At 46.4% G+C, this 23,010-nt stretch overlaps 2 protein-coding genes across 3 annotated transcripts; one reads left to right on the forward strand and one right to left on the reverse strand.

The window, feature by feature from the left end:
* Positions 1-2,246: 2,246 nt before the first annotated feature.
* STYXL1 (serine/threonine/tyrosine interacting-like 1) lies at positions 2,247-13,753 on the reverse strand. 2 transcript variants are annotated; one of them, XM_014953315.1, is made up of 9 exons: positions 13,617-13,753; positions 12,152-12,213; positions 11,561-11,687; positions 11,193-11,249; positions 10,119-10,264; positions 8,362-8,507; positions 7,204-7,298; positions 4,981-5,090; positions 2,247-2,747 (listed from the first exon to the last, which is right to left on the reverse strand). In XM_014953315.1, exons 1-9 carry the CDS (start codon positions 13,717-13,719, stop codon positions 2,616-2,618), a joined length of 978 nt encoding a protein of 325 aa, XP_014808801.1. In that variant the 5' UTR covers positions 13,720-13,753; the 3' UTR covers positions 2,247-2,615. The 2 variants fall into 2 exon arrangements, with proteins under 2 accessions (XP_014808801.1, XP_014808802.1); XM_014953316.1 differs by lacking the exon at positions 2,247-2,747 and adding an exon at positions 4,742-4,874.
* Positions 13,754-13,879: 126 nt separating this feature from the next.
* Positions 13,880-22,805, forward strand: MDH2 (malate dehydrogenase 2). The gene is made up of 9 exons (XM_014953314.1): positions 13,880-14,025; positions 16,042-16,210; positions 16,981-17,064; positions 18,041-18,150; positions 18,684-18,809; positions 19,484-19,561; positions 20,802-20,901; positions 21,346-21,497; positions 22,495-22,805. The coding sequence occupies exons 1-9, from the start codon at positions 13,963-13,965 to the stop codon at positions 22,624-22,626; spliced, it is 1,014 nt and encodes a 337-aa protein (XP_014808800.1). The 5' UTR covers positions 13,880-13,962; the 3' UTR covers positions 22,627-22,805.
* Positions 22,806-23,010: the final 205 nt, after the last annotated feature.

The following is a 23,010-nucleotide window of genomic DNA, read 5'->3' on the forward strand; positions in this document are numbered from 1 at the left end:
CCCCGCTTCCGGGCACGCCCCTCGGGGGGCGTGGCCAAGGGAAAGATGGGCGGGGCCAAAGGGGGGCGTGGCCTGATTTATTCTGTTTTTCCCCTGTCACCAGCAGGTTGGGGGAAGGAGGGAGAGGAGGGTGTCACAGCCCTGTCGCTGTGTGAAGGGCCGGGCCGCTGTCTGCTGGGGGGGGTTTGGTGTAAATTCATCGGTGAAAGGGTAAAGGGTGCGTTCCCTGACGGCACGGGTTTGAATGACAAACCTGGGGGAGGGAGGGAGGGAAGGGGGAGAGGGGGGATGATCTCAAAATGAAAATATCTCAAATAACAATATCTCCAACTGCATCCAGTTCTGGGCTCCCCAGTTCCAGAGGGACAGGGAACTACTGGAAAGAGTCCAGTGAAAGGCAACAAAGATGGTTCAAGGAGTGGAGCATCTCCCTGATGAAGAAAGACTGAGAGAGCTGGGACTCTTTAGCCTGGAGAAGAGAAGGCTGAGGGGAGACCTTATCAATGCTGACAAGTATCTAAAGGGGGGGTTGAAGGAGGAGGGAGCCAGACTCTTTTCAGTGGTTCCCAGTGAGAGGACGAGGGGCAACGGGCACAAGTTGGAACATAAGAGGTTCCACTCAAATATGAGGAAAAACTTCTTCATGGTGAGGGTGACAGAGCCCTGGAACAGGCTGCCCAGGGAGGGTGTGGAGTCCCCTTCCTTGGAGATTTTCAAGACCCGCCTGGATGCTCCTGAGTAACATGCTCTGACAAGCTCTGGGTGGTCCTGTTTCAGCAGGGGAGTGGGACTAGATGGTCTCTATGGTCCCTTCCAACTCTAAAAATTCAGTGAAATTCAATGAAAATCCCCGCTCAATCCTTAGCACCGAGTGTGCAAGGAAAGGGCCAGGAGCGTTTTCTGTAACGTTTTTTATTTTGCGATGTCGACGCAAATAATTCGAGAGAGGACAGTACCACGTTCACAAAGTTAATTCCTGAAATGTAACTTCTCTGTTTCACGAAGTTTTCCTCATTCCTGATGCCATTTCACGAAGCAGGATCGATGCTTTGAAATTAGCCCAGGGTTCAGTCATTCTATTAGAAGGTGGAAGTGGGAAGCATGGTCCTGCTTGACAACCCAACCAGCGAGTCTGCCTGAGGCCACGTCTGAGGCTGAAAGAGCTCAGAGGGTCGTTATTTGGGGCACAGGATCTAGTTGGAGGTCTGTAACAAGTGGAGTCCCCCCAGGGGTCAGTACTGGGTCCAGTCCTCTTCAATATATTCATCAACGACCTGGATGAGGGGATGGAGTGTACCCTCAGCAGGTCTGCTGATGATACAAAACTGGGAGGGGTGTTGACACGATGGAGGGCTGTGCTGCCATCCAGAGAGACCTGGAGAGCTGGGCAGAGAGGAACCCGATGAACTTCAATAAAGGCAAGTGTAGGGTGCTGCACCTGGGGAGGAATAACCCCCTGCACCAGGACAGGTTGGGAGTGACCTGCTGGAGAGCAGCTCTGAGGAGAAAGACCTGGGAGTCCTGGTGGATATTAGGATGACCATGAGCCAGCAATGGGCCCTTGTGGCCAAGAAGGCCAATGGCATCCTAGGGGACACCAAGAAGAGTGTGACCAGCAGGTTGAGGGAGGTTATCCTGACCCTCTGCTCTGCCCTGGGGAGGCCCCATCTGGAGTTCTGTGTCCAGTTCTGGGCTCCCCAGTTCCAGAAGGACAGGGAACTGCTGGAGAGGGGACAGCAGAGGCTACAGAGATGATGAGGGGCCTGGAGCATCTCCCTTACGAGGAGAGGCTGAGGGACTTGGGTCTTTTTAGTCTGGAGAAGAGAAGGCTGAGGGGGAATCTGATCAGTGCTTATAAGTACTTAAAGGGAGGGGCCAGTCTTTTGTCAGTGGTGCCCAGGGACAGGACAAGAGGAAATAGGCACAAACTTGAATATAAGAAGTTCCACCTAAACTTGAGGAAGAACTTCTTCACTTTGAGGGTGGCAGAGCCCTGGAAGAGGCTGCCTGGGGAGGTGGTGGAGTCTCCTTCTTTGGAGACATTCAAAACCTGCCTGGACACGTTCCTGTGGGACCTGCTCTGGGTGGACCTGCTCTGGCAGGGGGTTGGACTAGATGATCTCCAGGGGCCCCTTCCAACCCCATGTGAATGTGATTCTGTGTGGGTGGCTGAGAAGGCACACACAGAGCAGAGGGACTTGTGAAAGAGGGAAATCCTCTCTGAGCTGGAGATGGGCGCTGTCAAACTCTAAATTTACCATCCCAGGCTACGGATCGACAAACCTTTTCAGAGATAACCCTAATGACTTCCCCATACCTGGGGTAGGGAGCATTCCCGACAATGTGGTTATAATCCCTTTTGCTTACAAAAGAGACGAGCAGAGCTTAATGGGCCACATCCTGCAGGATTTGCTTTCCCCAAACCGCCACCTTCTACAGCACAGGTGAGTGCCCCTAAAGGCTCCAAAACTTGACCCAAAATAACACAGAGCTAAAGAGGAGAGCCTTTCCATTAAATTAAGACCTTTTTTCAAAGTGTTCCAGTCACTTTCTGCTGACAGGGTGGCAGGGACAGGGAAGCACCTTTCCCCTCTGGGTGTTGTCTTTGCTACCTGTCAGTAGTTTGGCTCAGAGACGTCTGTGATCGTGCTCTTGTAGATTTTGGTCTCCCAGTCCGAGAGCTGCTTCACAAAGCCCCTGTGGGGTCTCATGTTCGTTTTGCATTTCAGAACGTAGTCCCAAGCTCTCTGTAAAGAGAGGGGAAACAAAGAAGTGGTGGGAATTTGTACTGAAAGTGACTCTCGGGTACGTACATGAAGCAGCTACACTTGTAGATGACCCAGCTTTGTATTTACTCCATGTTGGCCAGCAAGAACCTGCAGAGAAGTCTTTGGCTACCAAAGCAGGGGCAGACTGGATCCAACTGGCAGACTGGATCCAACTGACAGACTGTCACCTCTATACTCTGCTCTCCTGGATACGGGGACAGTTCAGGCTGGTTTCACTACCTGGCAGGTACCTTGTGTTATTTTACACCCCTGGAGCAACACAGCCCTGGATTTTTACCCTAAGATGCTGTTTTTCCATGGATGATAAGCAAAGCAGTGAAGTACCAGCTGTTCACAGGTAAGCAACAAAGGTTATCACGTATCTGGATTGGTGTGACCTGATGTGGCAGAGCAGCTATGAAGCTCTAGTTATCTCACTGCATTAATTACAGCCATCTTAATTATTTGTTAGTTCCATGTAGCCAGCTAGAAACTCTGCTACACACAGGGCAGATCCACCAGCATTACTCCCTTTTACTCCATCAGCATCCTTGGGTTGACCCAGCAGTGCTCATCGTCCTGCTTTAAAAAGAGACTTCCCCCTCCACTTGGAGCATTGCTTAAGCGTCATGAGACCAAAGGTTAGAAGATAGTGCTCCATTGGTTTGTTTTTCTAATCTCAGTGATTCTGCAGGCTCCAGGGCTGATCTTTCAATATTTACTCTTCTGGGCCCACAGTGTGGGTGTCTCTAGTTCCCCTGAACTCAATAGATCTACTCACATATTGATTACTTATAGAATCAGGGGCCACACATCCTGACTCTGCCTTTTTTTTGTTGTTGTTGTTCCCATTATCCACGTCTTTCAAAACTTTCAAAGATCTTTGCCTGGATTGGGTGAAGGATCACACGGGAATCCATTGCACTGCTTTTGGCTGCAAGAAACAAATTTGGCTGCCAGGGTAATCCCCCCAGGAAAGCTTTGCCCGGCCAACAGTGGGCAAGCACCACCCAGGCCAGCCGCAGCACGCCGCTGCCCCATCAACCTTTTCTTCTTCTTTTTATTCTGGCACGTGGCAAAATGCTGAGCCAACCTGTTGACACCAAACTGAGGGAAATTTGCAAGGGTCAGCCTTTGACTTTTGCACGGCCGTTGGAAGCACCTCCAGTAATTTAGCGTGCAAGGGAACAATTATCAGTGTGCAGGAGCAATCACACCCAGCGTTGGTAGCAGGGATGAAATAGTGGCTGCAGCCCCGTTGGCACACGCAGCCTCAAATTACCCTTTGGCACACAGCGCTGGGAAGAGATTTCCTCTTCTGTTGCAAATGTTTGCCCAAAATCAATTAAATGATTAGATACAGGCCCAGCTTCAGCGAAGCTTGGATTGATCCTTTCAGGCTCCCAACAAGGAAACACTTTCCAAACGAGGCCAGGATTTTTAAGGAGACACCTTGCAGTTCCCATGGGAACTAGACCACTCTGTGCTAAGGAGGCACCACCAGGAGATGGTGGTTACAGCAGCACCATGCCCAGGCCCTGTATGCAGAGGGAAAAAGGGCCTGGCACCTGGGGAGAGGCCACCAGGCTGTTGCACAGCTGGGGGTCGTTCTCAGCCATCGGTCATTATTTTTCTTTATTCAGAGCTATGGGACAAAAGGTACTGGCCATTTAGCCTGTACATCCCTCCTGGGCTAGTATTATCCCATTCCAGACTCCTCTACAGTACCACCTGTGGCAAGGGATTGCTTCTGGAGAAATAAAATAGGATTTTGGAAGGAGTCAGTGCTGCTGAGCCCAGCGGTAAATCCGAGCCCTGCAGGCACTGGGTTCTGAATTTCCATATAACCCCATGGTATTAAGAGATGGGATTAACTCCAGTAGCTTCCAGATACTCTCTTTCTCAGACCCAGGGGAGCAGAAATGCTAAGATCTGTAACCACAGCTTTATTTTTATAGCCCTGTAGTTAAGGAGGGAAATACAAAAATATTGCAGGTGCCGGGGTAAGGACTCACAGATCCAACTCACATATAAGCCACCTCCTTAACAGCATAAAGAAGCTGCAAGCTGATATGATAGAATCTGTTACTTCATCAGGTGGTTAGTCTGCATGAAAGCACAGATAATGTCTTTCTCATTATTACAGCAATGAGGCTTCAGAAACAGAAATAAATTGCAGCCAGTATCGGTAGAAAATATGTCAGTGATGTACCTTCAGGGAAAACTGGCAGGAATGCATCAGATAGGCGATGGTCACTGTGCTGCTGCGGCTTATCCCCAGGCTGGAGAACACCAGCACCGCTCCGTGAGCCAGCTGAGCGTCTGAGTAAAGAAATGCCAATCACAAATTAGGGATTTGGGAAATCAAGCTTCCAGTCGTACAGCCAAGCGCTGTTTGGGTGACAGGCTGGCAGCCTGAGTGACAGGAGCCCTCATGAACCCTGACAGCAGCAGATGGGCACTGCCAGCTCCCCTTTCTGTAAGTGTTTGCCTTTCTTAAAAATGCACTGAGTTAAAACGTGGCTTTGAAGAGCAGAACCAAGTGGCAACGACCAGTCAATGCTTCACTACGGATCAGTGTCACCTTTACATCAGGTAACTGAAGGAAAGTGGCCTACCATGACCAGTCAGCTGTGCTCAGCATCACATCAGCTCCTCCAGCTCCTCCCAGAAAGGTTTAAAGGTGTTGAGGTTTCTGATGAAGCCAGCCGAGCTGTTTGCTGCTGAGGCAGGAGAAATCAGCTGTCAAGCTGGGAGGGACTTAGACTTCAAGTCCTTTACTGCTCTGTGGGGATCACCAGCAGGAAGCACGTACATGCCAGCTACAGTGCTGATTTTATGATCTTTTTATGATGGATACTTTGCAGTGAAAATTGCTAAGATCAGCAAACTCATTGTCTACAAAAGCCGAGCCCGCTTGGCTTTCAGAGGACGCTGTCACTCACTCCTGACCACATCAACTCTGCTATCTCTGCCTGAAAGGTTGCATATTTTATTAATAACCTTTTGAATTCTTTTCCTCTCTCTCCAGAGCAGACATGTTTTTGGAATATCAGCAGCTGAACTCTAGAATCCATAGGGCAAAGCTGTCAAGAGATTGTGGGGTTTTGTGGTTTTTTTTTCCTTGAAGCTCTAAACCAGAGTTTTCTGACTTATTTCTATCATGAGATACTAGTTCTGTTCTAAGACCTGAGTAGAAATGGCTTCACTCCAACATACACCTGGCATGAGGACACACACACTCCTCTGAGAGTATGTAGAGAGCTTTAGTCTTGTGTTCACCCATAACCGTTCCAGTTTAAGTAATCTACTCTAGACTGTCAAGTAAACAGTTAGACTATCAAGTAAACAGTATATACTTCCACAAGAGCTACAGCTAATAAGCTCTTGTAGTCTGTTTTGGAAACTTCCACTAACTGATGTGGGAAAGACACTTTCTTCTGAAATACTAATTGGGAAAAAAACAAAAACAAACTGGGGCAAAATGAAAGGCAAGTAAGTGGATTTCAATATTTGGGTTTCAATGCATGCAAATTTGGCTCAGGAGTAGAAAATTATATCCTCAAATTTTGTTTCCTTGTTTCTTTGTTCATGTTCAGTTGTCATTTCTTATTTCTTACTTGGATGATAGGGTCCACGGGGACAGGGTTGGTTTTTTTTGCTTCTGGGCCCGTACAACACTCAACCCAGCAGGGCCTTGGTCTGTGGCAGGTGTTATTTTGTAAATGTGATAAAAGCTAACGACACGGTTGGGCACCATCACAGGATGGAGCTGCAGGAGCTCTGCCTGCTGTGCTGCTGCAGGCACTGAGCTGGAGAGTATGTTTTTTCTTGCCCTCTCTGATGTAATCAGCTGAAGGCAGGTTCCTGCCGTCCAACCTGAAAGTCTTCCCAGCCCCTACGGTGGGTCTGCACTGCAAATCACCAGGGTTAGCAGCATCTTGTGGTAAGTTCTCCAGTGTCTGTCACATTCTTGTTCAAATAAAGCTCCGGTGTTTGAAGATTTGGGCTGGTAAGAGTCAAAGGGCTTTTCATTTAAGAACATTTATTTATAAGTAAATAAAATAAATACATAATTTAAGAAAATTGAAGAGCGAAGGAATAGGAGGGAATCTTATGAAGCCCTGAAAGACATCCTACAGCAAAGCCTTCTCAGATCTAGTGCAAAACTCACTATTATCAGAGGGCAAGGTATTCTTTAAAGTGAGTAGGACCATCAGAGTTAGATGCCATGAAAAATCTCCTCTCTGTTCATCAGGCTGTCATAAGGCAGCTCTGGTATCCATTAGGGTGTGAGCTTGCTTGGGAGTACCCTGATCTTTAAAAGATTACGACCCTTCTGTCTGAGCTTCCTGTTGGAGTGAATTGCAGTCACTCCCATCTAATATCCTAGAGTGAGCAAGGTCTCAGGAATTCCAGATTAGGAACAACTCACCTATGAAATGACAAATGTTGCTGAAGGTAGAAAAAAGATCTGCTTCAAGTGAATCTGGAACAGGTACATGGAGGTATTTGCCACCTTCTGGAAACCTGGAAAAAGAGCACACAGCGTGACATGGACCAGAGAAGCAGCTTTGAAAAAATGTGTTTGTTGGAGGCGAGCTGATAATTTTGTTTGCTGTTACATGTGTCAGTTTTTCATCATCCTCATCATTAACATTATGATAAGGGATTTGTTATGGTAGGACACTGAGGTGCTTGTAATACAGAACCAGTTTAATTACTGATTTTCCATTCCACACGGTATCAGCATTGATGTCTTAACTTAACCTACAGCTTCTTTGATCTGAGAGCTAAATGAAAACAGATGAACTGAAAGCAAGAGTGCTTCACAGCGTGCATGTTGGCAGTTTAGTGAACATAACCCCTCAACTGACTTCGTGTGGTTTTCTATGACAGCATCCTCCTCCTTTCACAAGCTCAGAGAACTCAACTCCGAGAATGAATGGAGAAAAACGTCAGTGAGGAATTTCTGAAATGTGAAAGCAGGTCATGCAGAGGGCATGGGAAGATCATCCACAGTGTAGAGACCTCTGGATATTTTCCTGTGGAGCCAAAAGTGTGAGATGTGTCTGCTGGGGTAGGTAACTGGATTTGCAATTGACTTTGTTTTGGCCACCAGCTTGAGAAATGGCACTGGATTTTTCACTGTGTGACATGGCATTTCCAGCATGGCCTACAGACTGAGCACAATGCTCGTGGGCAGATGTGGGTAAGGAACAATATGCAACATCAGTGATTTAGTTTTTACACCGATGTGTTTGTAAGATTTTGCTCTGAAAGTCATTCAGAGACGTAGGTTCTTCCCAAAGGATGATGGTATGTGATAAAATCCTAGTCCTCCTCTCACCCAATCCACCCATGTCATGGTAGAGGGCTGCAGGACTGCGTTGCTCCTGTGCTAACTGGAGCAGAGATCAGAAAAATTAGCATGAAATAGCACTCGAATCTGCAGAGTTTTCCTCCAACCAGGGGTTCCTTTGGAAATCCACAGGCACTGACTCCTCTGTGAGTGGACTCTGGTGCTGTGCCACCTCACTTTTTTCACAGGCACAGACACTCGTGAGGGTACATCTTGAACCATTTAACTTACAGTGTGGCATGCTGTTCAGAGATGTTGACTTGTGTTTTGATCTTCAGATCTTTCTGAATCTGTTGGTCACAGGCCTGCTTGAAATCCCCCATATACAACTTTGCAGGCAGTATTTCTACAGGGTATGGCTGGAAGTTTTCTAGTTCCTGCCAGAGAGAAACCATAGATTTGGTTTAGAGAGTGTATTTGCTCCTATTATCTTGGTAAGTTCTTAAACAGAAGTCGTGTGAAGAATTGAACACACACTTAGCGAACAGCTCATGACACATTCTAGTGTGATGATTCATTTAATCACCTGGACTTTCTGTATATTGAAGTCTTTGCTAGATTTAGTGATAATAATTAACAGCAGTGCTGTCATTGTGGCATTACTTGACCCAAATCCTAACGAAGCAGGAGGAGGCGTATATTCTTTACATTGTCTAGAGGGAGTGGGGCACAACAGATGCATTTGATGTTCTCCCTGGTTACTGTTTGCAAGGCTAAATGAAATCATCTGCCACCTGCAGAGCTGCAGGTGGCCTGTAGTGGCACAATGGAGGTCTGCAGCTGCTTCCCCTGTCTGCAGTGTGAAGGCTGAGAATAAAAATAGAGGAGTAGTCGACAGCGCCTCTCCATCCCTACCTGATACTTGGCTAATGCTACAGCAGAACAAAGCAGCAGCCTAAAAATATAAAGCAACAGAGAACGACAGCTTAAACTGAGAGGCAAGGAGGTACCCTGTGTCCAACTGAATCTGGTGGGGAAGTTCAGCAGTTTGCTACCCATCACGAAGCAGGACGAAGGGAATTGATTTTCTCTCCTGCGCTGTAGCGTCCCACAGGTTAGCGTCGTGTCTTAGAATCAATCACAGAATGGTTTGGGTTGGAAGGGACCTCAAAGATCATTGAGTTCCAACCCCCCTGCCCTGGGCAGGGACACCTCCCACCAGAGCAGGTTGCTCCAAGCCCCATCCAGCCTGGCCTTGAACCCCTCCAGGGATGGGGCAGCCACAGCTTCTCTGGGCAACCTGTTCCAGTGTCTCACCACCCTCACAGCAATAACCCTCGTGGGCTATTCCATGTGAACCAGAAGTGAAGAGGCACAAGAGAAGCAAAAGATACGTTGTGATGAGATGCTCTCTGCTGTTCAGTACCCTCTAAATTTGCCCTGCCTCAGGTCCTGTCGTAGATGTGAAACAAGGGTAATTGTTTCTCATAAGCTAAACAGATCATTGTTTATAGGTGAAACCAAATGATCAGGATACCAGTGTTCCCATGGATGCCTGTTTTCTTCCTGAGCCCGTTGAAACAACGCAGCAGCACTCACTTTGTGATCTTTCCCAATGAAAAGCTTTATAGACATGGAACATGGTGCTTGATAGGAATTGTACTTCTGTCTGAAAACATTTACTGTGCAACATCCCAGATAACCACGTGTCAGAGAGGAACCTGCTTTTTTTCATCATTTGCTACTATTTGTTTAGTTATCTGTACTCTCCAGTAGGCCAGTTTTGGGGTTATCAGAGAAACCTTCCCAGGTTGTTTTCATGAGCTTCCTTTCACGCAATAGAGGAAGGATAAAAAGGCAAAGTGTGGCTGTAAAAGAATTAGTAGTGAGACTCGGGGAAAGCACAGTAACTCAAATCACATTTTAATTCCTTTGTTTGAAAATACTCTGATAGCAGGTTTACAGCACCAGTTAACTTGAATTCATTAGCCATCATCAGCTGAATATGAATGCTAATGTCTTCTACTTGCAAATTACTCTCATCTCACCTGAGGCATCCACAGTATCTTCTGAGTCCTCAGAAAATGATAGCAAGCTGAAAAATGCTTGTATCCTCCCTTCAGGACCAGCACGGGATGGCGGGTGAACTGCTCTAAGCTCCTGGCGTATTGGATGGCAGTTCCTTCCTCAGCATCTAATGAGATCAGAAAGGTATTTGCCAGGGCAGGTTTAGAGTGTCCCCAACAGCACTTGGGGGTTACATCTGGACAACTGACCCCGACAGCAAACTCCTTTTCATTTCATCTAACAGTCTGTAGAAAGCATTGTTAAAAGCTAGACTTATTCTTTAACTGTTGCTGCAGGTCAGTAACAAAGCACCCTGCTTTTCACCTCGTCCTGATCTTTTATTCCTCTCCTGGTTTCTTTTGTAGGTCAAGATAAAGTTGTTGGTTTTTTTCCTCCCCATTATTCTTTGGGAATAGGGAAGTATTATTAATGTTAATCTAATAATCTTAGTTTTATGGATGCCCTTTTTTTTTTTTTTTTTAGTCTGCTTTAGGCAAAGGGGGAAAGAAAAAGGTATCTTGAATAAATTCTTCACAAAGGTTTTAAACACTCCCCTCAGTGAAGCAAATGACATGAAATGGCTGCTCCCCCTCCTTCTCCCAAGGGATCCATCCCGCTTGCCTCCAGTTATGCCTGCTTTAGAAATAGATCAGCACAACAGAAATCCACTTCTGATCCTTCACACTTCCCCTTGCTGCACCCTCATCACTGAGCATTTATGAACATGCTTGTTTTAGTCACTCCCCTTACACTCCCAGATATTTTTTCTTAAAAAAATAACATAAATCATTGCTAAAACTATAGTAGCCACTATAAACCTAATAGGAGCCCAACAAACATCCAGAAGTGGTTCTGCATACGGCACAACTCCTTGCCAAAGGATGCGTGAAAGCTAAACATTTCCATGGTTCAAGGAAAACTGAACAATTACATGGAAAAGTTTCCAGCTCTTGACATTTCTCACTGAACTCCATCAAATCATCACCCCCATTAAAGTCTTTTTAAATATGATAATGTGAAAGCCTTTTGTAACTCTTAAGGAAGGAAGTACTCACTCTCTGAACATGTGGAACCTGAGTCAGTGTTTTCAATCTCTGAAGAAGCACTGCTCCCTAAAAGGCAATCGTTGAACAGGCCCAATCTCAGTGAAATGTGAAAAATAAAAGAACCCACTCCCCACATGCGACAAGGAGCTTCAGAGGGATCAGTCCACAGATAGAAAACCTGGTCTGCTTTGAAATAAAATCTGGATTTTTGAAGCCTAACAACATATGCAACACAGTGAAAAAAACAGAGGCACAGCACAGATGTTGTTTTTTCAAATAAAACCGGGTAAATTTGCATCTCTTCCAATAAGGACATAAAATTAAATGAGGAAAGGGAAGAAGGTGGTGAGGTCTTGACTGACATGGGTCCTGGGTACCTTTTCCTGTCTCCTCTTCCTTATAGTCACAGCAATCCAGAGAGCTGGTCTCGCAGTCATACACCACGCAGTACCTGACACACCCCAACTCCTCTGAATCCGGTACCAGATACTCCCCCGTAGGACTCTACCAAAAATCACAGAGGAATTCTATCAGGAGCACAGCTCCACACTTTTAGTGTGGCATCAATGGTACCAACATCTTGCAAGTTATTAATCTACAGCTACCGGGTGGGTCGGGGGCTACGTCTGTACTTGACGCTGACAGACCCGGTTAGAATTCAGAAATGACGCAAACAACACCAGATTGCTTCATCAGCCAGAGCAGGAAAGATGCCAGCACTATCCTTTGTGAGACAAGGCTACAACATGTTCATTCTTGTGCAATATTTTTCCTGATACACAGCCCCTATGTGGCAATCCTCTGGGCTACTCTCTTTGTGACAGAGTACATCCCCCCAGTGGCAGAAATGGAACACGGTTTGAACAGGCAGGGGAGGCTGGGACAATTCCCGTGGGTTTTAAACCAATTTGGGCTTACTGCTAATTGCTAAATCCAGGGATGGCTTCCACACATGGTAATCCCCTCACCTGTTCAATCCTGCGTGCTGTAATAATATGGCTCTCATCGTATTCACGCTGAGTACGGACATCTGGAAAAAACCAACCAAGACAGAGCAATTGGCTTATTTGATGCTTTAAAGGTAGAATCCTATTTGCAATTTGGTCAGTGGGAATTCAGGCACTGACACCAATCAGAGAAAGAGATTCATTTTTTAAAAAATTGAAACTTTCTGATGTGGATATAATGAACTCCCATACTGATGTGGGTCTACGTGTAACATGAAGTGATGCCAGCAGCTTTATTCCTGACCCAAGTGTGATACAGCAGCACCCACAGCACCCATCTTGAGCTCAGTTCTGCTCTGCCCTGTGGCACAGCCTGGCCCCGCTTGCTGGGATGCTCTGAGCTCCTGGTGTCCAGCATCTCCACCTCTGTGCTGCCCTGGAGATGGGGAAAGGGGCACCGGAGAGACCCCAACCCCACTCCCAAACTGGCTGATCACCTGTCATGGTTTAACCCCAGCTGGCAGCCAGGAGCATGCAGCTGCTCACTGAGTTCTCCCCCCTCCCTCCTGAAGGGCAAGGAGAAGAGGGAGAAATGGAGGGAATCCCCCCAGAAGGGCAGGGAGAAGAGGAAGAAAAGGAGGGGAAAGGGAAAGAAAAAAACTCATGGGTTAAGATAAAGATAGTTTAATAGAATAACAGAAAAGGAAGATAACAGTAATAATAATGACACAAGTCACTCTCAGCACCCGGTGAATTGGCACCTTCCCAAGCAGTGATCATGGATTTCACCACCCGGCCAAATCCCTTTTATACACTGAGCATGACACCTATGGTATGGAATATTCCATTGGCCATTCTGTTGTTCTGTCTATGCTCCTTCTCAGCTTCTATGGGAAGCTGAAGAGAGTCCTGGGAAAGTATAAACATCGCCTAGCAACAACTAAAACAACATGCATTATTGGCATTCCTTTACAGCAATCACTGGAAAGAAAACGGACTCTTTCCAAGCTGAAACCAGGACACTCCCTGGTTATTTAACAATAATTTAACAACATTTAACAATACCGCAGCACCAAGTACCCTTTTTTTGGTAGTGGCACTATGCAAGATGCTAATGCTCATCAGCAATGGTCAAGACACTGTGTTCACCTCTAAAACCTCTCGGAGCAGGTCAGAGAAGGAAGCTGGATGCCAAAAGCAAGTGAAAAGATGGCAGTAGGCAGAAAACTTCCTCATTCACACTCTGCTGTTGGGCTAAGTGCCAGGAGAGGCTCACGGCCATTCATATTTAGTGCTGCTGCTTTTTGCTGAGCGTACGGAATGAAAGCCTGTAACTGGGATGGGAGAAACTCCTCAAGAACAAGGCTCCAGCAATTACAAGAAGTGAGGTGTGCTCTTCCCTGCAGGTCAGGGCCCCCAGACCCCATCTCCCCCAGGCTGCAGGCCCAGGCCGGGGGCAGGCCTCAGGCCGTGCCCGCGGGCTCACCCAGCAGGCACAGGTAGTGGGGCTCCGCCAGCCGAGGATACCGCCGCTGCTGGTTGAGGATGTTGTAGAGGTGCCGGGGCTCGCAGAGCTCCAAGCCCGCCATCCCGCCACCACCGGCGAGCGTCGCCACCCGCCGCCACAGCCCGCCCGCCCGGTTGCTAGGGAGGGACGCCCGGCGGTCGTGAGGGGGGTGACGCCAGAGCGAAATCTCGCGAGATTCCCCCCCCCTCCACCGGCGGGGGAGGAGCGGAATAGGGGGGAAGTCTCGCGAGAGTTGGTGGCTGTTCCCGCGCAGGCGCCGCGCACTGGAGGTCGTTGGAGTCACCGCCGCCGCCGCTGCCCCGCCATGCTGTCCCGTCTGGCCCGTCCCGCCGCCGCCTTCAGCCGCGGCCTCGCCACCACCGCCCAGGTACGCCCCGCCGGCGGCAGGCCCGGCTCCCGAACACCCTGCGGGCCGGGGACGAGTCCAGGGCCTCCCCTGGTGAGGGGGGTGGCGACCGGGCCCCGCCGGCGGCCTTAAGCGGGGTCTGAGGGCGGTGAGGGAGCTGAGGAGCGGGGCTCGTGAGGGGATGGCGGTGCCGGGGGGAGGCTGTGTCTGTGCCCGGCGGGACATCCTTCCGCTGTCTGAAGGGAGCTACAAGAGAGCTGGGGAGGGACTCTTTGTGAGGAAGTGGAGTGACAGGAAAAGAGGTAGTGGTTTTAAACCGAAAGAGGGGAGACTTAGGTTACATACCAGGAAGAAATTCTTTGCTGTGAGGGTGGTGAGACACTGGAACAGGTTGCCCAGAGAAGCTGTGGCTGCCCCATCCCTGGAGGGGTTCAAGGCCAGGCTGGATGGGCTTGGAGCAACCTGGGCTGGTGGGAGGTGGTGGAACTTGGAATTCAATGATCTTTGAGGTCCCTTCCAACCCAAACCAGCCTATGATTCTATGACATCCCTGGTGCTGCTCAGCCCAGATCCCCTCTCCAGGCAGGGGTTTCCTGGGCAGCCATGTCAATTAACGCTTGATGAGCTTCTGTGTTCTGACAGTATGTCGGGGTGATGCTCAGTGTTGTGTTGCTGCTTCCTTCCTCGACTGAAATGCATTCCTGCTTTCAAAACGTATTGAGAATTAAAGGCTGGCCCTTGGGGGAGGTTTAATCATAATCCTTAATATGCTGAAATCCTTCCTCTTGATACTAGGAGGGGAGGGTTGCTATGTGGTAGGTAGTTGGAGACCGACCGCTATCTTCTAACCTAAATAGTTCCCAGCAGCATACGACAGAGTGATCATAGTAGCTATAAAGATATGCTTTACAAGAGAGGTTTGTGTAATGATTTTTATAGAAATTAAATTTATTAGAAGTAAAGTTCTGACTGCATGGTATCAGCTCAGTCATAAATGCAGGGTATGGCGGTGACTAATGCTAGACTGCTTCCCCGGGGAGACTCTTATGTTAAATTATATGTGTTGCAATAGCAAGAAAACTGAGCTGAGTTTGGGCTGATCTAGCTCCTGGGTAATTCATTTCTTGTGATAGCACAATAATTAAGCTGTTAATGTAGAGACTTGGAACTATTATGGTTTTATCTGGTAAGACAGTGTGATAGAGAACGTCCTTATCAGCGGTAATTGCATCACCATGTTACATTTCTGCAGTAGCCTCTGGTTCTCCATCGTGTTGGCAGAGTGTTGCATTTTAAGATTGTTCTGGTCTTTTAAAATAGCTTTCCTCTCATCTAGCAACACTTTCTCTTCAAACAGGAGCACAGGCATTTTCAAGAGAAGTAACTTTCTTCCAGGGAGGACATTAGAATAAAATTGGTTCACTAGGGCAACAAAGGAGAGTTGATTTTACTTACTTCTCAGTCCCACTTGATCAAAGCTGGAAATTATAGTCTCTTAATGTTGTTGGGGCTCAATCCTGAAGTAGTTGCAGGTACTATTTTGAATTTATTTTGAGCATATACATTTTTTTCATGTATATACAATAGTTATTACATTTATTGTAGTCCATTAAATGTATTGATTTGCCAAATGGGAATGCATATGGTTTTGATCCTGGCAATGAAAATCTGCATAAGGATTGTGTCCCAAGTCATACCTAGGCCCCCAGGGTAGCAGATATTAGTCTCGGGCAGACATTTCCAGCTGAAGAAAGATGATACTTTTGGTTTCTTTGCCTGGCCTTGCCTCCCTCTTCAGCTTGAGATTGCAAAAGAACATTTTCCTCTAACTTGTCCTACCAATAAACCTCAAAGGTGTTTGGGAGGCTGTTGTGATGATCGCTTTCTGTGCGCTCTGGCAATCACGTTTGCGTAGGGCTTGCTAAGAAATTGAGAAATAGAACTAAAAGTAAAGAAAGCGTGGCGAAACCCCCAAGGTCACTGATGCAGTAACTACCAAAATATCTCTACCATGTGTTTGTCCTCTTCTTTCCTCAGAACAATGCCAAGGTAGCGGTGCTGGGGGCCTCGGGAGGCATTGGCCAGCCCCTCTCCCTTCTCCTGAAGAACAGCCCGCTGATCAGCAGGCTCAGCCTTTACGATATCGCTCACACTCCAGGCGTGGCAGCTGACCTCAGCCACATCGAGACAAGAGCCAATGTTAAAGGTACTGCAAGCCACTGGAAACCATCTGTGCTCTGAAGGAGTCCCCTCAGGTGTCTGTGACACGTGGAGATGCTTGTAAAGGGGAATCTTCACATAATTCTGAAGCCTAGCATCAATTAAAGTAGCTTTTTCTCAAGCAGCCCATGACTAAATAGGGTTTAGCTGGTTAGATTGATATGTATGGAGGTGAGAATGGTCTGTTGAAGAGGAATTATTAATAACTGCCAGGAAACATTCAGTAAAATCATCTTGGAAAAAAGCTTGAGCGTTGAATTTAAAAGTTTGACTACAAATAGACTTAATACCTCCTGGGTATTTACACAGATTCTGTGTGCTGCTTTTCTGAAGGGACAGTTGTCAAGGTCTGATGAAATCAAAGAAAACTTAATCTGCTGATCTTTGTTTTATTTGAAGATCACTGAAAGGTTACATTTTACTTGAATGTGTCTTTGTGCTATTCTTTGGGGGCACTGACTGTAGTGCTAAGCTGGGGGTTTTGGAGAGTAAATATACATAGTGGGAGGAACCGAGGGTTTTCCAAACAGATGAATGTGAGGTTTCTGCCTCTCTTATTCTTTAAGTTTTGAAACAAGGGAAAAACATCAAACAGGGTCCATCCACAACTGTATTTCTTTGCTTTTCAGCATAAGTCTGAATTGAAGGTTACATTTTAAAAAGGAATTGGGCGCCTCTAGGTGTAATTTTGTGCTTCAAAGTGTCAAATATTTAATAAATGGCAAAAACATGATGCATGAATGTCTTCCATTTCAGGCTTCATGGGACCTGAGCAGTTGCCAGAATGTCTGAAGGGCTGTGATGTTGTAGTTATTCCTGCTGGAGTCCCTAGAAAACCAGGTATGTTCTTTGTTAAAAAACCCCAGTATCTCTGCAGTACTGTGCTTTATGGTAGTGTTGGCTTGGGATGTAAGTGGTCTGTTAATGACACTGACCGAGAGCTTGTTGTGGTATCAGGCATCTCCTTTAGCCTCTGTCTTAGACTGTCCCTTCCAAAATGGGCAGAATTGATTTCTGGAGTTCCTGTGTAAGAGTGAGGTGCAAAGACTTTTCATTCAACTGATCCCAAATCTCCCTTAGTGTTTCTTGCCCAGAGCAATGCTCTAGTAAAAAAAAATGGTTCTTTGTTTCATTTCTCAGCAGAATACAAGTAATCTGTTTGTTTTGTGTTAATTGTATGGTAACTTCTCAGAGTCTCTCTGAATGAATGGCCTTAATCCTTCCTGGAATGTCTCTGACCTGCTCCATTTCTACTCTGTTTTTCAATATCCTATTTGGAATGTAATGAAATTCTAGACTTTAATGCCTAGCTCTTCCTAATTCTTCATTTTTCATGGCTAACGTCGTTACCTCAACAGAAATGAGAGGTAGGCACTTAAGCAGCTAGGGATATTTTGCACAGAGGAGTTGACATTCACACTGTAGCTGTGGAGGTGACTTCAGAGGGGGAGGAGGATTCATTTTGGGAGCAGTTACGCTGCTCTGAGCACCACTGGTCATACTGGTGTGGGTCAGCATGGTCACACCATGCTGCAGGCTGCCTAAGTGAAATACATTCAGACAGTTGACAGCTGGGCTGGGTGGCTCCTGAAAAGGGCTGATCTATCTGAAAGGGCACTAATCTTTTATTAGAGAGGAGTTACCTTTGGAGCCAATTCATTTCTGCAGCTCCAAGAGTTTTCTCTTGACCTATGAAACCAGAAGCTAAAGTTGATATATCTCTGTCCAGAGCAGAATGGTGTTTTTTGATTGAGTTGCTTGCCTGTTAATGAGCAGACTATGGGTAACTTAAAACATTGTACTGGATATGTTTTAGGTATGACCCGTGATGACCTGTTCAACACCAATGCTAGCATTGTTGCTACTTTGACATCTGCCTGTGCAAAGCACTGTCCAGAAGCCATGATCTGTATTATTTCTAACCCGGTAAGCATTTTCTGGAGACCTTGAAAAAGTAGAGGAATAAAAAAAATCCAGCCTGAGAATACTAGAGAAATCTGTGAGTTGCTGTTAGTTTGACCAGTATCTTTAAGGTCTGAAGGGCATTTGCAGAATAGAACTAAAAGCCTTGTGCTGCTAACCCATTTTTCTTGGGTTATATTTAAATCAGAGGAAACTTGGATATAAAAGTGCTTAATATCTCAATATCTGTGTTATTGTTATAATTATTGTTATCATACATGCTGGTGTATTAGCCGGAGTAGAAGTCTTAGCTCACTAAGGGAGGAGCCTTTATAATGTGAATGAACAAATTTATTGTCTTAATGGTTACTTAAAATGGAAGATCTTTACTCCAGCCTGACTGTAAATTGCTCTTCAATTAAGGAATTAAAGTAATTGGCTACAGTTGGCTTCGAGTTGAATGCATGCTTTGGGTTGTTTACTGGCCTGTACAGTTCATGCATTGGCTTCACTATTTTTACTGGCTTTAATGAATGCTTGCCTATTTTTGGTTATAGGTGAATTCAACCATCCCAATAACTTCAGAAGTCTTCAAGAAGCATGGTGTGTATAATCCCAAAAAAATCTTTGGTGTTACAACACTGGACATTGTCAGAGCGAATACTTTTGTGGCTGAACTAAAGGTAGGTCATAGTAGCAGATGCTGCGGGAGGGATGTGGTGTGCTTTGGTCATCAGAACTATTAAAAATGCTTTTAAAATCACTGCACAGAGCCAAAAGAGCTCAAATTTCTGTGGAGCTAGAGGCAAAGGCAAAGATTCCCTGTTTCCATTCTCTAGAGGAGCCTGGGTGTAGGGTTTCTTGCAAAATGTGGTTCAAGAGACTTTGACCTTTTCTTTTCATAGCTGTCACCCGTGAGCGAGCTACATGTTCGCTTTAATTCTGTTGGCATTTTCAACCCTGCTGGTGCAACCGGAGGAGAGGGTTGAATTGTAGTATGTATTTGCAAGTCAAACTATCTGTGCTGCGTGTTACAGGATATTCTGCAAAGTATCAGGAGCTGTAACAGGTTCCTGCTCTTAATAGCCCTGGCAGGGTTTGTACTTGTATGGCTGTTTATCTGAACGTGTATTACTAATATCCTGTAACTGACTGAAGTTATCAGAGTAACCTGGAGTTCAACTCTCTAGATCTGACTTTGTCCCTGGAGCGTAGCTGCCGCTGAAACTCCTGCCCTGTGTAGCATTTGGGTTATAGATGTGTCCAAAAACCCTGAGTGGGAAATGAAGCAGGCTGCTTTTAGATGTGTTTCTTGTCCGTGTGCTTCAGAAACTAGAGAGTTTCATGTTTCTCTTAGGGCTTGGATCCAGCTCGAGTGAGCGTTCCGGTTATTGGTGGCCATGCTGGGAAGACTATCATCCCTCTGATCTCTCAGGTAAGTCACAGTGACTGCCATGTGTTAGGTGTTCCACTATATGATATTCCTCATCAATATATTAGGAGTTGATGTAAAGTGTCTTTGTGATGGCATGTAAGGTGCTAAAATACAACAGACAGTCTTCCCTGCTCTTACGACTGCTTTCATTCTGAGATGAGCTACAAGATACTGGAAGGCAGTGAGCTAAATCTAAACTCTGAGTGGTTTAAATAGTTCCAGCCTTTCCCCTCTAAAGGAGTTTGGGATAAGAACTGAGGTGTGGTGTGGGTGTTCAGATGTCTTGGCACTGTTGGTTTTGGGTTTTATTTTCTGTGACAGGCATTTCATGATGTGAATACCTTGCTTCAGCAGGAAAATGAAATTGATTTTGCTGTGGTGGACTAGAAACACCACTTTAACATGCAGCGTTGAATTGAGGAGGCACAGCTCGAGCTGTGTGGGGAGGCCTGCTTCAGTAATGGCTGGTGGTTGGAGGGGGGCTCCCTTCATGCATCTGAGCCAGAATGAAATGCAATTCTAAAGCAGGCTGCAGCTTTGTGGAGAGATGGCTTAGGGGATGGCCGAGGAGCAGGGGGGAGATGGCTTAGGGGATGGCCGAGGAGCAGGGGGGAGATGGCTTAGGGGATGGCCGAGGAGCAGTCTGTGAAAAGGGAAAAAGCTTTGCTCTAAGTGAGGAATAAAGGATCCTTCACAGTGAGGGCTTTGGAGCAGCTGAGGGGATGCTGTTGTTGGACAGTCAATCGGGACAGCAGCAGCTGCACTTCACATACTTGTGTAGCTGCATCTGAAGGTTCAGTAGCTCGGTAAATGCTGCGGGCAGACTGGATCCTTCGTAAGGCTCTTGACTTCCATAATGCCACAGTGACCCAAATACTTACAAGGGGGCTTTTTGAAATTCCCAAGGCCTGTTACATGCTTGGAGGGCACCCGTCTGGTGCAAAGGACTACACAGAAGCAAGTAACCGTGGCAAGCCCTGGTTTTGCTGTCAGGCTGTGGTTTGTTCTTGAGCAATCTGGGCATGGATAGGTTCCTGTGACAGTCTGTGCAATAGCCAGCAGCCTTGGTGAACACTTGCAGCTGGTCAGTGTCATGCAGTCTGTGAGCTGGGGTAGCCAATTTCCCAGCTGAGAACTGTTGGTAACAACTGTAATGGTGTAAAAGGCATTGTGTGGATGGCCTTATGCCGAATCTGGAGGGGTTTTGGTGTTTGGTAGTAACTTATTTTTTCCGATCTAGTGCACACCAAAAGTGGACTTCCCTCAGGATCAGCTGGAAAAGCTCACAGGGAGAATTCAAGAAGCTGGCACTGAAGTTGTCAAAGCTAAAGCAGGAGCAGGTTGGTTCTTGACTACAGCTTCCAAGTAATGCTTGTGGGCCAGCTGGATGGATGCTGTCCTCTTCGGTTTAATCTTATTTACAACTGTGGTGTAGAATTATGAGCTGCTGGTTACAAACGTAGCTGCTCTGCCACGTCAGCGACTGCCTGAACCGTGGTACTAGAAGCAGCTCAGTATGTAGGTAAGACTAAACACTAACTGATCCTACACCATGTATGGCTTTAAAAAGAATCTTCTCTGTCAAATTAAGCTGTTTTTTCCTATGAATCTGGTCAACTATGTAGCATGTAGCTGCTGAAAAGCTGCTGCTTTATCCAGCTGGCTGTGAGGGTGAAGTCAGTGACACTGCGGCTCTGTAACCTTATCGGCGTGGAAGCCTTTGATGCTTAAGAAAGTACCAAATTTCAATGTGATCTGTTCTAAAAGTGGTTTAACTTTTACAGGATCTGCCACCTTGTCTATGGCCTATGCTGGGGCTCGATTTGTCTTCTCTCTGGTGGATGCAATGAATGGAAAGGAAGGGGTTATCGAGTGTTCCTTTGTTCGATCAGACGAGACGGAGAGCCCGTACTTCTCTACACCTCTGCTGCTGGGAGTATGTACTTTAAATGATGGGGCTTATAAAGAGCAGCTACTTGTTTAGTTATGTTTAGTTTTGATTTCAGTTTAGTCTAACACTGGGTATCACTGAAGTTAACAGCTGAGCGTGCCTTTAAGAGTTCTTGAGTATTTGGGCATTGTACTTGGGCATGTATCTCATGCTTGACAAGGATGCTGCTGCTTTTATCTGCTCTTAGACTGCGGGTCGCTGAGTAACCAGAGATTCAGACTGGTCTTAAGAGGTCACGCTTGCCTCAAGTCAGTGCCTGTTTATGAAGGGCTTTTGTATGATTAACCAGAGTCAGCGATCCTGTCTCCTCGGCTTGATCTGCTGCAGGCAAATCCCTCAGAAATTGAGGCACATGGGGAACTACAGCCTGGATTAGGATTAATAGATTGCTTTCAGGACCTCTACTGAACTCTGAAAGAAGCGTTCCTTTTGTCACCCTTACCCTGTGGGTGGAGTGGAAAACAAGGATGCTGCGACCCTGTCGTGGCTGCTGGGATGCAAAGGATGGTGTGTGATGTTTTAGGTGCTGAGGGACTGGAAGTAGAAGGGTATTAAGGGGGAAGGATTTGAATGTGGGCATGAGATCTCAAAAACCTAGAGTACATCTGGAGCAGTTTCAGACTGCAGGCCATTGGCAAGTGAAGGGCATATGTTAGAGGAGAGAGATTCCCTTGCCAAATGGTGGGTTTTTGAAGATAGGAAGAGTCATGAAGGAGTAGTTGATACCAGTCTCCTCTTGAACGAGCTGATGGGCAAGTTTCAAGTTTCAGACTTGTGAACAGTGAATGAGAAGCTTGTGAAGGCTGTAGAAGTTGCTGCAGGTAATAAGAGATTTCTGAGCCATGCCAGGGTTGGCAGACTAGAGATGACAGAGGTGCCAGGCTGGGTCTCCATCTCAGCTGGATAATACTTAATCAGAGCTTTTAAGTTACTCTCTAGGTCATTTGATGAATGGTTAATCCTTAAATCCTCTTTCCCTCAGAAAAATGGAATTGAGAAGAACCTAGGTATTGGCAAGATCACCCCCTTTGAACAGAAGATGGTTACTGAGGCCATGTCTGAGCTGAAGGCTTCTATTAAGAAAGGAGAGGAGTTTGCGAAGAACTTCAAGTGAAGAGTTGATGATGGAGAGGCATTAACAACTTCCTTAATTTATTAAGGCATCATGTCACTTTACGACTTCTGATTCAAAGCTCATGCTTTGATTGAAGTCCGTCTGTATGAGCTTAATGATTGTTGCCAGTGCTGAGTCTAATCATCAATAAAACAGCCTCATTTTTTCAGTGTACCATCTGGAATTGTCCTGACGTGCTTGTCTTTTGAAGGCAGAAGCTGTAGGTCTCTGAAAGGTTATCGGTGTCTGTAGGGATGAAATAGTCTCTGAAGGTGGGTGAGTTGGTCGCTGCTGCCACTCGGGTTTTGGGGTGGGCTTTGGAGCAGCAGCTGAGAAACTGGGTATGATGAAATGAGGTCAAGATGGGGTGAAGAGGTTTGAGAA

This window comes from Calidris pugnax, unplaced genomic scaffold (genome assembly GCF_001431845.1).
Source record: "Calidris pugnax isolate Ruff unplaced genomic scaffold, ASM143184v1 scaffold133, whole genome shotgun sequence".
NCBI classification, from domain to species: domain Eukaryota; kingdom Metazoa; phylum Chordata; class Aves; order Charadriiformes; family Scolopacidae; genus Calidris; species Calidris pugnax.